Source organism: Microtus pennsylvanicus, chromosome 20 (assembly GCF_037038515.1).
Source record: "Microtus pennsylvanicus isolate mMicPen1 chromosome 20, mMicPen1.hap1, whole genome shotgun sequence".
NCBI classification, from domain to species: Eukaryota; Metazoa; Chordata; class Mammalia; order Rodentia; family Cricetidae; genus Microtus; species Microtus pennsylvanicus.
The window spans coordinates 12,047,094-12,060,850 of NC_134598.1; the positions used below are offsets into that span (position 1 = coordinate 12,047,094).

The 13,757-nt window shown below is 40.6% G+C and overlaps 1 protein-coding gene across 3 annotated transcripts in view; it reads left to right on the plus strand.

Moving 5' to 3' along the window:
* Positions 1 to 8,584, plus strand: part of Frs2 (fibroblast growth factor receptor substrate 2) — an 82,102-nt gene extending 73,518 nt beyond the window's left edge. For all 3 annotated transcript variants that reach the window (XM_075954919.1, XM_075954918.1, XM_075954920.1), the window contains 3 exons: positions 638 to 796; positions 1,181 to 1,344; positions 3,004 to 8,584. In XM_075954919.1, coding sequence (XP_075811034.1) covers positions 638 to 796; positions 1,181 to 1,344; positions 3,004 to 3,954 — 1,274 coding nt within the window. In that variant the 3' untranslated portion in view covers positions 3,955 to 8,584. The remainder of the gene's footprint in view (positions 1 to 637; positions 797 to 1,180; positions 1,345 to 3,003) is intronic.
* Positions 8,585 to 13,757: the final 5,173 nt, after the last annotated feature.

Genomic DNA, 13,757 nt, shown 5'->3' on the forward strand with positions numbered 1-13,757 from the left:
AAAATGGGGTTCATTGGTATTTTCATGCATGTTTATAATAAAATTTGATCATGTAGCCCCTCTTCCTCCCTTTTTTAGCTCCCACTGTTGCTGGTCCCTTTCTCTTTCCAGTTAGTCCCCATCTACTTTGATGTCATGGGGAGGGATTTGGGAGAACTCCAGTGAGTTTATCATTAGAGTCCTTTACAGGAACATGGATGAGGGTTTGTTTACTGGAGCACAGGTACCTTACTGTGCCTTCACCATTGATAAAATGTCTTTCTGTCCCACATTAACCATTAACTCGGTAGAAATTCTAGACCCCCTTGAGCCAGTTCCCCTGCCCTATGACAGGGCATGCTGATGGGTCTAGTAAGTTCAGTCCTTATGCATATAATCACGGCTGCTGTGCATTTAAGAATGCAGCAGCTTGTTGTGCCTGGAAGTCAACATTCCATCCCAAACTCCTTGCCCTTTGGGGCCGACAGTTTTCTGCCCTTTCTTCTGTGCAGTTCCTGAGCCTTGGAGGTGTTATACAGGTGTCCAATTACAGCCGGGTGTCCCGCAGTCACTTGTCCTCTGTCCTCTGGTCAATCTCTGCAGTCACTGCTGACCACTGCTCTTGTGACCATGTTTCCCTCTTGATTTATATTTGTAGGAATCTTTGCTTTTAAGTGTGCCCGAGCAGAAGAATTATTTAATATGTTGCAAGAGATTATGCAAAATAATAGTATAAATGTGGTGGAAGAGCCTGTTGTAGAAAGAAATAATCATCAGACAGAGTTGGAAGTCCCTAGAACCCCTCGAACACCCACAAGTAAGTAGACATTTTCTCTCTCATTTTGCATGTCAGACACTTACAAGGTACAGGTTATGGACATTTAATCTATAACAATTAGAAATGATCATCAACAACAAAACCCCTGTTAGCTTTAGTGACAAACATTTTAAAAATGAAAACATTAAATATCGCACATTACCTAAAATGTGAATTAAAAGCCAGGTGTATAGCTCAGTGTTGAAATGCTTGACTGTGCTGGGGGGAATGATGTTTTATCATCAGTGCTGCCAGAAAGACCAGTTAGCTGATAAAGTAAAATTGGATGCGCTGCTTTTTTTGCTCTAGCTTCTGTGTGTCCTGACGGGAATGTCACTCATTTTTATTCTCTGCCCTACTCCCATATCCTGCCTTTCTCCTTAGCTCCAGGGTTTGCTGCTCAGAACTTACCTAACGGATATCCCCGCTACCCCTCGTTTGGAGATGCCTCATCCCACCCCTCCAGCCGGCATCCTTCTGTGGGAAGTGCTCGCTTACCCTCAGTCGGTGAAGAGTCTACCCATCCTTTGCTTGTGGCCGAGGAACAGGTAAGCAGCTGCCATTGAGTACCAACAAAACTGTTTGTGCAGTATTGTGTTGTTGTGTTAATACTTGGAACTATTATTCATTGTGATTTTTAGCTTCCACTGTGAATTACTTCTGCATTGAAGATTGGAGAAATGGCATGTATTTGCTATTGTGCTGAAATATGTACAGATGTAAGGGGAGCCTAATTTTTTTTTCTTTTTTTCTGAGAAAGGGTCTCACTATGGAGCCCTGGCTTGTCTGGAACTCACAATAGACCAAGCTAGCCTTGGACTCCCAGAGAGATCTGCCTGTCTCTGCCTCCTGAGTGCTGGAATTGAAGAGCCTTCTGAGTAGTTTGTATGTCTGTAGAGAAGTACATTTGTCGATGAAGAAAGACAAACTCAGTCAGTTCTTAGTGGTTTAGAGTTTATCCTACTTTTGATGTCTTAGTCTTTGTTACCAGTGAACTATAGGTGCAAGGGTAGATTTTTGGCATTGAAGTTGCTTGGAGCTATTTAGTGTTCCTCACTAGTTCAAATGTGGAACCATGTATTTGTTTGAACGTTATATATATTATCAGCTAAGTTGTCTTTTCTAAGTTATGGTCATTTATCATTAAGGGATTTTTAGTGTCTTTAAATCAATTTTTGTGTTCTTTATGTAGTAAACATTGTTATATTGTTTACTATAATTACATTTTCCTCAATTTTGCATTTCATTTTTAATCCTAAAATTTTTTTGGTCTGGACCTCCAGGTATTTTTAGGTTCTCTTTCTAAAATACTCTTGAGCTTTTCTAAGTGGTAATGGTATCTTATTAGATGGTATCTACTTTCCATCTATGTATTTTATAGAACTCTTACATAGGGATTTTCTTTTTGTCAGGCCAGAGCATAAGGAAATAGTGATAAAATTACCTATTCTTTGTCAGTTCTTGTCATTTCTTATTTATTAACCAGGTTTTAATAGCCTAGCAAGGTTTTCTAAATCATTTGCAAAAAGATAATCCTCTTTCCTTCCCCCTTTTTTTGAGACAGGGTCTTGTTATGTAGCCTAAGATAGCCTCAAACTTGGCTATCTTCCTGCCTCTGCCTCCAGAATACCAGGACTATAGGTATGTGTCACCATGATCAGCTAGTTCCCAATACAATGCTGTTAAATATAATGCTGTGTGTTATTTTAAAGTTTTCTGCATCCTTTTTCTCCTCCTGTCTTTTTATTAGGCAAAAAATAAGTGCAAATGTTTTAAGGTAACAGTATATTTAAAGAGGAAGTCATAAAATTAACTTCAGTGACACAAACCAATAATCCCAACATTTTGAAGTAGAGGCAGTTGGATCTAGTTTGATGCTAACCTCGGCAACACAATGAGACTGCTTCAATAAATAAATAAAATGAATTGGCATGACCAATATCTTTTTAAAAATTTTTATGTGTGTTGGGTGTTGTGCCCATGTGTATGTCTGCACCTGATGTATGCAGTGCCTATAGGAGCCAGAAGGGGGCATTTGAGTTACAGACAGTTGGGAGCTGCCATGTGGGTGCTAGGAATTGTGAACCAGGTCCTCTGGAAGCAGCCAGTGCTCTTAACCACTGAGCCTTCTCTCCAGCCCCCTGGTTAACCCTGCTCTTTTTGCTTTGTGCTTTACCCTTGACTGATTTGCTTTGTTGTCTTTTTAGGTACATACTTATGTTAACACCACAGGCGTGCAAGAAGAGCGAAAAAACCGTGCAAGTGTGCATGTCCCCCAGGAGGCAAGAGTTTCTAATGCGGAAAGCAACACACCAAAAGAAGAACCAAGTAATACTGAAGACAGGGACCCTCAGGTTCTTCTAAAACCCGAAGGAGTCAAATTTGTTTTAGGACCAACCCCTGTTCAGAAGCAGTTAATGGAAAAGGAGAAACTGGAGCAGCTTGGAAGAGACCAAGTTAGTGGAAGTGGTGCGAATGGCGCGGACTGGGACACTGGCTATGACAGTGACGAACGGAGAGACGTACCCGCCGTTAACAAACTGGTGTATGAAAATATCAATGGGCTATCTATCCCTAGTGCCTCAGGGGTCAGGAGAGGTCGTCTGACATCTGCCAGTACCTCAGATACTCAGAACATCAACAATTCAGCTCAGAGGAGAACTGCATTGTTAAACTATGAGAATTTACCATCTTTGCCTCCTGTTTGGGAAGCCCGCAAACTAAGTAGGGATGAAGATGACAATTTAGGACCAAAGACCCCATCTCTAAATGGCTACCATAATAATCTAGATCCAATGCATAACTATGTTAATACAGAGAATGTAACTGTGCCTGCAAGTGCTCACAAAATAGACTATTCAAGGCGTCGGGATTGTACACCGACAGTCTTTAACTTTGACATCAGGCGCCCCAGCTTAGAGCACAGGCAACTCAATTATATACAGGTGGATTTGGAAGGTGGCAGTGACTCCGACAACCCTCAGACTCCAAAAACCCCTACCACCCCCCTTCCACAAACCCCTACCAGGCGCACAGAGCTGTATGCTGTCATAGACATCGAGAGAACTGCTGCTATGTCCAACTTGCAGAAAGCACTGCCCCGTGACGATGGTACGTCTAGGAAAACAAGACACAATAGTACTGACCTGCCCATGTGAGCCTGGAAAGCATCACGTCGTCCACACCTTCGTGAAGTTTTTAAGAATGAAGATGCAATGCTTCATTTTCATTTCTACACTAACTCCTTTTATAGACTGATGAATTTTTTTCTGAATATTTCATGTGCATCTTTAAAGGGAATTAATGTAGAGCAGGTACTCCTTACAGAACACTAATTTCATTATATTCTACTCATTATTATTGTACAGCAGCATTCCCATTTTCACAGTGCCTATTTAAAATGAGATTTGAAGTGAATGACATGCTGGTTGATTTTTATTCCATATCCAGGACATATGTGTATCTTTCACGTCTAAGTTGTGTTGGCATTTAAACCTTTGATAAAGTCTCTTGATAATGTGCATTGCTAACATAGCTCTAGGCTTTGAAGGTAGGACTTGTAGATTCACTGCTCACAGTGTACGGTCTCCAGCATGGAACATGAGGAATCTTATTTCATTAATTAAAGGCTTTTTGACTTGGGCCAAAAAAAAAAAAAAAAAAAAAGAAGACGAAGAAGAAGACGAAGAAGCAAAAGAACCACACCTCCTTTTGTACCAGTCAGCTCCTCTGTCTTCAGTGTTACTAGAAAGAGTGCAGTATCACGAATATAGTTGCATTTTGGAAGGCAGACAGGAGACCAAGTTTTGTTTACTCATCTCATGGTGTCATTTGAAGGGCATGTCCAGATATCTTACTCAGAATGACTATAGGATTAGGAGTCAGTCTCAGGTCACTTTACCCAAAAACATTTGAAAAATCCGCACCATGATCTCTTGGCGTTTCTTTTCAGTAGATTGACAGCACATTGTTCTCTGGAAACATTTGTGCCATTCAATTCCCATTTAGCTTCAGCTTTTCCCCCTTTGGTGTTTGGGTTGTCTTACTCTGTTTTGTAATGTCTTTCTCAATTTACAATACAATGTTTAAGTTTATATATCATTTTGGAATGGGATTGTGTGTTTATTGTTACTTGGTTTGCATTTTTGTCAAGTTATGGTCTTGAAGGTCCATTTGGAACCGACTGTTATTTTCTAACAGGGTTGCCCTTGTCCAGTATTTATTTACCTGCTGTTTACTCTTCAAGTTGATGAAAAAAGCATTGTCTCGATTTTAAATTTCATTTGTGTCCATAGGTGATCTCTTTACTAGCCGAGAAAAAAAGGAAGGTACTTTAAACATGTGAGTTCCCATGGTCCTGTCCTCCCTGTGGGCACATTCCCCAGCACTTTAGTGGGGATTGCTCAGCTACACAGCTGCAGTCCCGTTCTGCCCACTCTGCTGTTCCTGGGCTCTGCTGTCCTTCCCGTGGAGCTAGGCTCTTATTATCCCCTGATTTTGGTGAGCTATTAATATTGTTGCCAGCATAGCAAGTACAGGGAAGTCCTGAGGATCTGAAATGAACGTTTATATAAACTAATGGAGAGTCCAGATGTTGGACTCTTAGAAATCAAGAATGCTCCAGATTCCTAAACCACTGTAGAATAAAGACAGAGTGGAAGGACAGGTAGCCTTACAAAATATTTTACTTTTTTCTCTAATGTTGAGGAAGTTTCATATAGTGATATGGCTATACCAGACGTGGCTAAAGTTGATTTAACAAGAACAGGTCTCAGTCCTAGAGCATTCTGTGTATTCAGGACTCATCATAAAACCATGACTAGATTAGCACAACAGTAGAGTGGGACCATAATGAAAATAAATTATTTCAGTTGTCTTCATCGTTTTTAGTGCCGTTGGTTTATAGGAGAATTTTCTTTTTCCTTCTTTTTTCCTCTGTAAACTTGGTGCTTACTAAAATGTTCACTGTTCTCCCTAAGAGAGCAATGACCAGACGTGCAGATTCCTGTTTAATATCCTCTTCCATTTGTCCTTTCCTCTGAGTAGACTGCTAATTGTGCCAAATTTCAGCAGTGGTTTTTTGAACATGGGGTAAGAACTCTGATAGCAGCAGTGTACACGGTTTCCTGACTCTGGAGCGAGGGGCTGATCGCTCTGGAGGCTGGGTGGTCTTTGTTTCCTTTGTGCTCTTTACTTTTCCTTCAGATTTGAGTTAGATTTATTTTATTTTTGGTGATTCTAATATAATCACTACAGTTTATGCTTTAAATAATGTATGGTTTAAGAATGAAAACGGGACCAATTTGTCTGCTGACCATTTGATTTTTAGGGGACTAGCTGAATATTCATTAGGAAGAGGTAAACAGGTGATGTTAACTTCTAGATGTCTTCTGGAAACTGCCTTTGTTTCTGTTCAATCAGTCATTTAGAATACCTGTCCTTTACAGTAGTCTCATAATGGGCATTAAGCTCTGTCTTGGAAGAATGTACGTATTACTATTTGGTGAATTTCAGAGTGAGATATTTTATTGCCTCATATTTGTGGCCACATGTCTCAGATTTTCGGAGACAAGCTTAATTTTAGGTAATTGGTTTTGTTGATTAGACTATGTGACACTACTTTTTGGTTTTGAAAATATAATCCTCCCCCAATAAAATCCTTTTTTATCCATACAGATCCTGACCACATTTTTTTTTTTTGAGACCAGGGGTGAAAAGTGATATAGGTCTTACTCGTGCTCTTCTCAATGGCTTGCTTCTCAGTTTCATCTTCCTTTGAAAAAATGAAAATATGGTGCCTTCCCTCCTTCCAAGAAGATTGGCAAATAGTTCCTTTTGTTCCCGCTGCTGTGGAGTGATGAGACATGCACTTTACTCTCGAAGACTCAGCAAAAAGCTTTCACTTCTCAGTATATCCATAAAAGATCACATTCGGGACTTAAACTTTGCCAAGCAATCTTTGTCATTACAGTTATTAATGTCGACCCCCACACACGATGTCATAAGTCAAAACTGATGTTTGTTATTCTCCCCACTGCTTCCACCCCAGATCTGTGGCACAGCATATAAAAATGTACCTCAATAATGTTCTATTAAAAATGGGACAGGGGCCTTATGTTTTCATGATTTTTCCAACAACGTGCCACCATGTATTTGCCTCAAGCTAACAAGTACTTCCCAGTTTCCCCTGTACTGTTTTCTACCCAAAATGCCCAAGTGTTTTGTGCAATGTGTAGTGTGTATGTATAAATATATATATATTCTTGAAATAGACATAACATCAGAGACACTCAGAAGTAATGTATTGGCATCTCATTTATTTCTGATGTGAAGTACATGGTACTATTTTTCCTTAATGTTTGCCAAATTTGAGTCAAGGCATTGGTACGAAATTACAGAATATATAGGAAACATTTTGACTTGAAAAGTTAACAAATGAAAGTATTCAGACCTTTCACAATGTACGCTGCCCAGACCAGCACCCTGTCTTCTTGCTGCCTGTTCCCCATTCCTGCTTCCTCATTGTTCAGGGTGTAACACAATTCTTTTATAGCATCCTATAGTTGAAATTCTCTGGCAGTTGGACAAGCCAGCATGGAAACAGGCTGGTGTCAACAGTACAGTCACTAGGGTGCCACATTTGCATTAGGAAGTGCAAAATAGATGTTTATAAAGGACAGACTTTGTGTTATGTTTCTATTTTCATTACATTGTATAATACTGTAAGATTATTGTATGTCCTAATTTGCATTATAAATGTTTTTTTTCCTACATAAAGGCATAAATAATAGCAACTTTGTATAAAGGTAGCTTATTAGATTTTAATTTTTCTCTTCTAAAAGTTGTCTACAGTGGGACTACCATTGCCAAATTGTATATGAGATATGAATTTTACCCCTATGGTTAATTTCTAAACATTCCATTGTTTCTCTAATGAAAGACGTGATATTGTACTATGCATAAATTGTGTTTTAATGCTGTTTCATGATCAGCATTTTAATTTTGGGTTTGCATTTTTAGTATTGGCAAAACTTAACCACTGTCAATGAAAACCCTGTTGTATGTGTAACAGCATCATTTGTCCTCCACCCCTTCGTGCCCTTTGTTCTTTACTCTCCCTGTCAGTGCCAATTCACACATTTTGTAGCATGGCAATAAAATAACTTTTACACTGAGGCCAAGTGTGGCTTTTTGAAGGCAGTGGGGTGGGAGGACTGCCACCTAGTCGTCCTGGTATGTAACTCTTTTTGCCATATAAGCCATGTTGTCAGGCATAAGAAGTTATATATGATGTGAACATGCTCTTAAGGACAAGTTGTGGATGTGCTTTAAAACTTTGTTTTTAATGTAAGAAGTAATAACTAATTTTTAATCTTTGGAAAAGTCAGAGTTCTTGAAGTACAATCAAACCTTTATTAACTGGAGTACTTAAAGAATAAGCTAATAATGGGATTTTGTTAAACAAGGGCTAAGCAACACTTTTTAAAAGTTCTTATTTATTGTGGAGTATTAGTATACCTTACTATCCTAAAATTATATGTGTAAAATATGGTTTGATCTTAGACAATGTAGCATCTTGCAATGCCTTACTGTTATCATTCTGGCATAGATATCCGTGATGAGGTACTCAAGTTGATACTGGAAGCCGAGCTGACTATACACTGACCTTAAGCATTCATGAAAAACTGCTTTGTTAAATAAAATCTGATGAGTTCTTATGGTCACTTTTCCCTTATTGCCAAAAGTAGATTGCAATAAAACCCAAATAAAAGCTTGGTTGGATACTTATTTAAAGTTTTACTGTATTTATATTCCATATATCACTTGCATTTTTAAAAAAGACTTTATTTTTAATAATTCTTATGTTGGGGAGTGGTGTTTTGCATGTGGATGCAGTGCCCTTGTAAGTAAGAAGAGGAGTTGATTCCCAACAGATAGTTTGTTAGCTATCCAACTTGCAGTTGATGAAGAACAAACTAGGGTCCTCTGCAAGACCAGTAGGAGCTGTGAACTACTAAGCCTTATCTTCAGCCAGATTTGTTTTCAAAGAGAAAATATATATGTGCTCACTTGGCAGACTTTCTCACTAATATATGTGCTCATTCCAATTTATCCTCCCTAGTTCTGGGAACCCAAGCCTGCTTTTAACCACTGAATGAGATTGCCAAGCCTTGTCTAATACAGCAGAGATGGAAGTCATTTAAGCGATGGAGGGGTAGACAAATCCACAAATAATTGGGTGTGTACACATGCCACACATTAGAGAACACTCCAGTTGGTTGTGATGATACAAAGCATCTTTCAACAGTAGGGTGTTAATGCTCAGAATTTTAAAACTTCTGATTATGTCTTTTTCCTTTGAAGAGCTTCTGAGGACAGTAACTGTTCATGTGTTCTTATTTAGCAGGTGGGCTTAAATTAGGCCCTGTGCTAGTCACAGAGACAGTCTTTGTCATTGAAACAGTCTATAGCTAGACCATCACTAACGGCAGAAGGCAATGCCTCTCCTCCCAAAGAACTAAGCCCTAAGACATATATAGTGTTGTAATAAGGAGCGACGGGGCTGTGTCCCCAGCACCCCGGCCGCCTGCTAGCTTATGCCCCAAAATAACAACACACAAACTGTATTCATTTAAACACTGCTTGGCCCATTAGCTCTAGCCCTTACTCCTTACTGGCCAATTCTCGCACCTGGACTAGCCCATTTCTTATAATGTGTAGCACCAAGGTGGCTTACCGGGAAGATTCTAGCCTATGTCCATCCTGGGTCGGAGCTTCATCGCGTGTGCCCCCTAGAGCTGAGCTATGGCGTCTCTCTGAGGCGTCTGGCCCCGAGAGGAGAGCTGTCGAGTCTGAGCTCCCAGCATTCTGTTCTGTTTACTCCTCCCGCCTATGTTTTAACCTATGAGGGCCAAGCAGTTTCTTTATTGCTTAACCAATGAAATCAACAGATTGATATATGACACTCCCACATCAATATAGCATATTACAACCAACGTCTATGATACCTTTAGACAGTAGCCAGTTTCCTTAGGAGAACTGAGGAGGGTGTTACTTTTTTAAAAAGGTGTGTGTGTGTGTCTGGAGACTTCCTTATAAATATTTCATTCATCTGTGTGGGTAAATCCTGTATGGACCCTAGGAAATGCGCACAGGCTTTGGAAGAAGTGTTTCCTGTGCACTGTGGCTATTGAGACTCCCTTAACTATTTCCCACCCCCTGTAAAGTCGAATAGTGGTTCTTTTATAGAAGCACCACAAATTTTTGAACTTTTCCCTGCTTACTGCCAGAGGGGTCAGTACTGTCCCCACTGAGAACCACGGGATCCAGAAGCCACCTATAAACAGCAAAGAGCAACTGTAATGTGTACTGTTTTAGTATGGACAGGTGTTTTTCATAGAAATTCAAATTTTTGACTTGTGAGCGCCTTAACAACTGCCATGCGCTATCACAAATGCTAGCTTATTTTATTTAAAAACGTTAAGAATTTTAATTTTTGTGTGCATTTGCATGTGTATACACACGTGCAGATATCCTTGGGAGCCTGAGAGAGTTTCAGATTCCCCAGACCTGGGGTCACAGGCATTTGTGAGCTCTCAGGGATGGGTGCTGAAAACCAAACTCCTGTATTCTACAAGCACCCGTAACTGCTGAGCCATCTCTCCAGCCCCCTATGTGTTTACTTTAAAGACTGTCCTGTCTGTTTCCATTGGCAAACTAGTAAGTGGCAGCATTGTGTGTGGTGAATGGTAGGACAATTTAGTGCCAAGCAGCAAGAGTCCAAGTAGACTTTGACTGTGGAGTGCTGACTTCCCTTCTCTAGTATTAGGAAAGTTCTTGAGGAATGTGGAGAGGTCTCATATGTTGTGTGTTTTTTTGTTATCTCGCTCCAAACTAGTGATTCTCAACCCATGGGTCGCGACCCTTTTGGAGGTCAAGCGGTCCTTTCATAGGGGTCACCTCTGTCTGCTAATCTCATACTACAGAGCTTTGCATGTTATTCCAAGCACAGCAACTGAGGAAACAATATTTTGCAAACCATATTGGAGTTATAGCTAACCTAAATAGAGCTTGTAGCTCAGGCATCCTCTAAGCAATTTAAACTTGCTTTTATGAGATATATTCTATGTCTATTTCATACACCAGGAAATTGTGGCACAGAGGTAATATAGCTTAGGGGTGGCAAATTAACAGACAATTCACTAAAAGGAATCCAAACCACAGGGAAGTAAAGGAGACAGAGACTGAGTTCGAAACCAGCCTGCTCTACGGAGAGAGTTCCAGGACAGCCAGGGCTGTTGCTCCGAGAAACCCTGTCTCACAAACAAACAAGCAAACACACAGGGAGGGTCACAAAGACAGTGGGGAGAGCTAAGAGAAAACCTGAGGAACAAAGAAGGAAATAAAAGCAGAAGATGCCTGTGGAAACAGTTCCCACAGTCTCACTATTTCCGTGGACCTTGGAACACACCCAGTATCAGCTGCTATACAATTTATAGAAGATGTTTTCGGGGTAAAATGATACATTCAGCGAGTGGGATGTTCTGAAATAGCTTTTAGTGAGTGAACTGGTTCAGAGTGCTTACGGAAGCCCTAGATGACTAGTGCTAAAAACAAGCTGAAATTCAAATTCATTGGAGCTTGGTGCTAGAGATTGAATGTTTAAACTCTCAGGTGTGGGAAAGGCACCAAGTAAAGGGGGACGGGTGGAAGAAACCAAAGATACGAAGAAGAAAGAGCAAAAGTCTACAGTGCCCTCATTACAGGGGACTCCTGGCTTCCTTTCAGATCTAGAGGACCTGAAATGATCTACAGGGTCCAAATGCCCTTGTGTCCACCACTCTTCCACAGTCTTAACAGGAAGGGGACATGGATAGCCCATCGTCCACAATCTCAAGTTTGCTCGCCATCCACTGGACAGGAGAGCAGTAACTCCTAGTATATAATTTATCTGCAATAAAATTAGCCTTTTAAAATGTGCGGGCATGTTAGCTTCTCAGCATGACTTGCTTCCAAACACCACCTGGGATCTGCCCATTAAAACACATGTCCTAGAGAAATTTCCCTGCAACAGAAAACTAGGAAGTTTCAAGTAACAGTTTGCTGGGCCTGAATTTACCCCTGGTCATAGTGGACCTTAGAATAGTGTCAACCAGGGTCTCAGACCTGTTTAAAATAATGACTATTGGGGGCTGGAGAGATGGCTCAGAGGTTAAGAGTACTGGCTGCTCTTCCAGAGGTCCTGAGTTCAATTCCCAGCAACCACATGGTGGCTCACAACCATCTGTACTGAGATCTGGCGCCCTGCTCTGGCGTGCGGGCATACATCGAGGCAGAATGTTGTATACATAATAAATAAATAAATTAAAAAAAAATAATGACTATTGTAGGCTTGGACCCATAGACTATCATAATCTTTTAATTCTTTGTAACTGTCACAGGATAAAAGAATATACCCTTCTTCAAGGTTCTGTAGGCATAAAAATATCAATTTCATAACAATTTTCATGTGCCGTGGCTTTTTTACCAACCATTTAAATATAAACCACTCATAGTGCTTGTGGGTTGAACTGCTCACTCCTCCAGCTCCAGGGGATTTGATGCCCTCTTTGGCCTCTGCCAGTACTTACACACATCTGTGATACACATGCGCACGTGCATGTGCAGAAATTAAAAAATTGAAAAGTAGGCTCAGTGAGTGAAGGTTTATGCTGTTGATCTCGACAGCCTGAGTTCAGTCCTCAGGACCTACGTCATGGCAGGACAAAACTGATTTCTTCAAGTTGCCTTCGTGTACCATGGCACACATACATATGCACACACATTATTTTTCAAAAAATGCTTAAAACTTCAAAAGCAGTTGGTAACTAGATTTGAGTCTCCATAGCTTGTCCAACCAATATAAACTAAGTTACTATGTCTGAGGGTAGAGATAACTAAACATTGAAAATGTCTAGGGTTATCAATTGTCCAAAATAAAAGGACTTGCTAAGTGTGTAAAAAACAAAAAACTTTTTTTTTTTAAGCATTGAAGCTTTGCTTTAGATACCGTAGGATGTCAAGAGGAAGGAGAAACCTTTTTTTTCTTATATTTATTTACTTATTATGTATACAATATTCTGTCTGTGTGTATATCTGCAGGCCAGAAGAGGGCACCAGACCTCATTCCTGATGGTTGTGAGCCACCATGTGGTTGCTGGGAATTGAACTCAGGACCTTTGGAAGAGCAGGCAATGCTCTTAACCACTGAGCCATCTCTCCAGCCCCCGAGAAACCTTTTTTTTTTTTTTTTAAGAAACTGAAATAATTGAGACTGTTCTTGATCTCCGTTGACATGTCATGTAATAGTCACATTAGTTCCCCCACTCCCCCAGGGAAAACAAAATGAAAGGAAAAACTGCAAGTGGATAACCAGGGCCAAGGTAAAAGTCTCATTGAAAGACTGACTAGCCCTTGTCCTGGGCAGTTAATATCCATGCAATCACAGCGTTTTCAAGTTAAAAGAACTCCAGAGTAGTGGCACCCTCCATTAATATCTGTACCTGGGAGAGAGTGACAGGTGGATCTGAATCCCAGGCCTGTCTGGTCTACCTCGTTGAGTTCCAAGCCAAGCCAGAGCTACACAGTAAGGCTCTGTCTAAAAAATTAAGTGAACATTCCTTTATGCCTAAAATAAAATTAGTAAGAGGCCGGGTGGTGGTAGCGCACGCCTTTAATCCCAGTCCTCGGGAGGCAGAGGCAGGCGGATCTCTGTGAGTTCGAGACCAGCCTGATCTAGAAGAGCTAGTTCCAGGACAGACTCCAAAACCAGAGAAACCCTGTCTCGAAAAACCAAAGAGAGAGAGAGAGAGAGAGAGAGAGAGAGAGAGAGAGAGAGAGAGAGAGAGAGAGAGAGAGAGAGAGCGCTAGTTCCAGGACAGGCTCTAAAACTACAGGGAAACCCTGTCTCGAAAAACCAAAA